This window comes from Lutjanus erythropterus, chromosome 14 (genome assembly GCF_056507025.1).
Source record: "Lutjanus erythropterus isolate fLutEry1 chromosome 14, fLutEry1.hap2, whole genome shotgun sequence".
NCBI lineage: Eukaryota > Metazoa > Chordata > Actinopteri > Lutjaniformes > Lutjanidae > Lutjanus > Lutjanus erythropterus.
This window is the reverse complement of record NC_139330.1, coordinates 26482120-26486592: the sequence shown is the minus strand read 5'-3', so window position 1 is coordinate 26486592 and position 4473 is coordinate 26482120. Positions and strand designations below refer to the sequence as shown.

The 4473-nt window shown below is 37.0% G+C and overlaps 1 protein-coding gene across 1 annotated transcript; it reads right to left on the bottom strand.

Moving 5' to 3' along the window:
- Positions 1 to 671: 671 nt before the first annotated feature.
- Positions 672 to 4259, bottom strand: c1d (C1D nuclear receptor corepressor). Its single transcript, XM_084736491.1, has 5 exons — positions 4118 to 4259; positions 3679 to 3820; positions 2600 to 2666; positions 1999 to 2054; positions 672 to 1552 (listed from the first exon to the last, which is right to left on the bottom strand). The coding sequence occupies exons 2-5, from the start codon at positions 3814 to 3816 to the stop codon at positions 1346 to 1348; spliced, it is 468 nt and encodes a 155-aa protein (XP_084592617.1). The 5' UTR covers positions 3817 to 3820; positions 4118 to 4259; the 3' UTR covers positions 672 to 1345.
- Positions 4260 to 4473: the final 214 nt, after the last annotated feature.

The window sequence follows — 4473 nt, the reverse complement described above, 5'->3', positions numbered from 1 at the left end:
TGACTCCGTAAGTTTTTGTTTTCTCTCTTGTCTGAGGCCAACTCACACTTTTGGGTAAAATACCAGGCCAGGAAGGTTATTTTTACTTTTGAGAATAAATCTAGATGATGAGAATCAAGTCAAAACAGCAGTCCAACTTAATTCTTGGAATGCAAAATAAAAAAAAAAAAACTCTACTTTTTCTTATGCATGGCACTAATACTGAAAGTTTGACATTAATATTAAAATGCAAAATGTAAAAAAAAGACAAAAAAAATTAATGTGGCCCCAATAAACTGTCATAAACATGGTAACTTAATTGTTGGAGGAAAGAGAAAAAAGCTCCCTTTCACAGGAGACATTACAACTTGTCATAGCAAGAAACTCACAGGTGTTAGTAATAACATTAATGACGGCTCCAGTGTATTCAAGCCAGGCCATGTAACAGTGAGCCAGCATGCACAACACCACAAACATGAAACTGATCAGCTAAACTGAGTTCAGCCATCATTAATTTTATTAGTTACACCTGTGCTTTTCCTACTGTGACATGTCAAAATGCAAAAAAGACTGACTGAGGAAAGCTGGAAGCTTATATTGCACTGTTTTACATAAGAATTCAATTACCAATTTGTTTCAGGCGCAATATAAAATATTGTACAACAGGGAAAAAAAAAAGATTAACTCAAACATCATGTTTGGTATTTTTATACACAAGTCAATCCTAAAAGCAACACATCACCACAAATGTTTTATCAATGTAATGTTTGCAACATGGCACGTGTAGAAACACTGAAAACTGCCAAAAACAGTCTGGATTCATAGAATCACTTTCAAAATAGAGAGAAATTTACATTCTCACATATCTACAAAAAGGATCCATACAATCTTCAAATGACATTTCAATACCAGGATAGACCCAATTAAAAATTTGCAGACTTTTCTAAATAAAACTGTAATTTTCCTTGGTAATGGCGCCCTGCAGATAAATACAACAACTTTGGGATAAAGTAACATTACAAAACAGTTCCAGCAATGAATCATTACAATTTAGCACAGTTGCCAGCATCAGTCTGCAGAATTATGTTCAGCAACACCAGGGATGGTGAGTCGTAGATGGCAATTATTCTTGTGTTTGTCAAACTGCTGCAGGGCAACAGTCAGCAAGACTCTGAGGTTATTTGACTGGTGAACAACTCCGACACACCAGTCTTTGTTTGTTGTATGTCTGATGCTGCCTTTTGCGATTCCCTGTCAACACAATCTTACAAGTTTCTTTGTTGCCTTGTGAGCAAAAAGTGTTCATTGTCCCCAAAAAAATAGTGGAAAATGCAATGTGACAAGACTGTACAGGTCCTCCTTTACTTCATTTCTGTTTTGGACGCTTTGACTGCACGGTGGCAGATGTTGTGTCTGCTGCTTTCTTGGATGCCACTTTTTTTCCAGAGTCTTTCTCGTCTGGTTCATAGAGAGCATTCCTAACAAAGCGTGAAGCAGCCCCCTTATCCAAACGGGCAGCTTTCTTCTTGTCTGTGATCTCTTTCACTTTGTTCATGTATGCCCTTATTCGCTCCTGAAAAACAGAATGGTGACAGAGGAATTTGACAACTCATATAAATAGGCCATGAGACTGTGTCCTCTCCATGTCAGTGCACGGCTTAATATGTAACACAGACGGCTGGAACAACAGTTTAAACTTACAATATGGAAATAATGTCAGTCTTAAGGCAAAAAACCATGATAGCCTTTCTCAGTGTCCGGCATGGACAATAATGTTCACAATATGTTTTTCTGTAAGTCTGAATGACATTCATCAGTTTTCTGTTTTATACATTTTCCTTCACTTGTTCCTGTCCATATCAACCATATGAGTGAGAAAGGTGTATACACCACTTTCAAAGCTTGCACTGAGCGGAGCATCTTGTACATAAGACATATTTTAATTGGGTGAAAACCCCTGTGTGGAAATGGTGCAGGCCAGAAAAAATGACAAAGGTAGCACAGAGTAAACACACATACCAGTTCCTGTTTGATTCCATGCTCTCTGGGATTTACTCCTTGTGTAACCAGGTACACTAAAAAAATAAGAACAACCGTAAGAATACATGCCCAGATTATGTCAAAAATAATACTGACACTCTTTGATTCAATGCCTCGAGACAAATTCAGTGCAAGGCTCTCTGGGATGCATAATATAATGAATAAACCTGAATTTAAGTTTATATCTCACAATTACTGTCATTTCCTCACAGAATCTTTGCTTAAGAAATTATATGTCATTGAAACCCACACATGCTTTTCCATTGTTTTCTGATTACATATTTGGATAACTATTTTATGGCAAATAAACAGAGAGTGGTACAAGTCCATAATGCCATGCATCTTCAAATCCTTTGACTGGTAATCTAAATGAAATAAAATTTGGTGCATGTACACAAACAAGGAGACATGTTTGATATGTCTCCTGTATGGAGTCCCCTAGATATCGAATCAACATGTCAGGTCAGCATCAACATGACCATGTTCAAAAACACTCCAAGAACACAGTTTTGTATGCACCTGCCTCACATTTATTCCTCAGTACATTAAATAATGACAGTGAATCCAAAATTTAACTTACTCCAAAATAATGAATTCAGGGTGTAGGCAGACATCAGATCCAACTTGGCTTGATCCAGAGGGTCCAGCTGTCAATAAACCAGATGTAGTTTCATTACCACCAGCTGTATACAAAACTAAAATTTAAAAAAAAAAAAGTGTTAAACGTGCACAAGGCACTTGGCTGATCTAGCACTCACAGACTGCTTGGTACACTTAAGAATTATATTTTATGAGATCACTGCATGTTTTTATTCTTCACAGAAACAGGTAAATGTGAAATAAAAATAGGTGTGAGTGGTTGTCTGTCTGAATGGGGTTATGCTGCATTTTAGACAACTCAGAACTTTAAATTTTAAATTTTTAAACTTTAAATTTACCCACTACAAAGAGTACCATGGAACACTACTCAAAATCGCAGTTCCTATTTGTGAACTACCTTGACTTCATGTAGAAACCTGTTTTGCACATAAATTGATGTCCAAAAATGTTGCCAATGAAACTCATCAGTTTGTCACAGTCAGCCATGTTTTTGTTTACTTTTGGAGATGCCTGACATGATGTTGGAATAATCAGAAATATTAGTTCCTGACTGGGAAAATCCTTGTGAATGTGGCTTCCTCTCAGGTTGGAACAACAGCCGGGAAAACCTGAAAACATTTTGGTACATGACTTGCTAAGCTGCGTAAGTCTTTTGATGTAATATTATGCAAGAATGTGGCAGGTGAAAATAAATGCTTGGTCTATAACATTTATTAATTCACATATGGCATATTAAGCTTTTGTTCACGTGTAATTTGTAATATGATATTAGGATGTAACAGGTAATGTTCACACAGGGACGTGGGGTAGTTAGAAACATCATTTAAACCTGACAACAACTCAGGTACAATTAAATTCAGCATGTAACATAGTCTGTTACCCTTGGGAGCATCCATGTTTTTTTCACATATGAATTTACAGTTCATGAACACAACTAACTACCATAAACCTATGCCGGTAGCCTGTCTACACGGCTGTGCCTGCTTGCCTTATTTGTAGCATATTAACAAATATTTGACGAGTCATCATGTCCTTTGTGAAAAGACGTCTCCAGCTTACTTTTTGCAGCAGCTCATTTCTGGGCATCGACATCAACTTCTCCAACATGGATTTTACAGCAGAAACTGAGGAGTCGAAGCCTGTGAGCTGTTCGTCTATCTCATGAGGGTAGTCTTCAGTTCTGCTGTCCCCTGCCATTCTCCTGTAAAATAATAAAGCGATATAAAGTAGTGTAGCTCTATTGTAACATGATTGTTTCATTAGACTGAGGGTGATAACATAAAGCTCCCATTCAAGTCTGTAGTGATAGCTAGGCAACGATAGCTTGCACATGCTGCTAACAGGAAAACAGACGACCATTTAGGTTACATGAGCAGAAATAAAGTAACAAGTATAGATTATTTTTAAGCAACACTTATTATTAGTTTACAGCAATACGTGTTATCCTTAAAACAGAATCTAGCGACATCTAACTTAACATAAGCTATATATGTTTTACCTCTTTAGCACGCAACACGCTTCAGCCGAAAGGAAGTGACGTTGAAAAACACAACTCGATCGTGTCTAGAAAGGAACCATTAATTTGCAAAACTCTCGCGGGATTTGTACTCGGTGTTTATTTTTTGTGCATGTTATACAAACTAATTATATTATATTATGTGACAGAATTATTGTTAAAATCTGAGTAGGTTCAGAGACAAAAAACACTTGATTATGATCAAGGCAAGATCCTAGATTGGGTTTAATTTACTACTCTCGCGAGATCTTTTGCGGGTCTGGGGTTGCCTTCTACACATGACTCACAACCTGTTCTTTGCTGCTTCTACTTCTATACGCTACTGCCGTCTTCTGTTT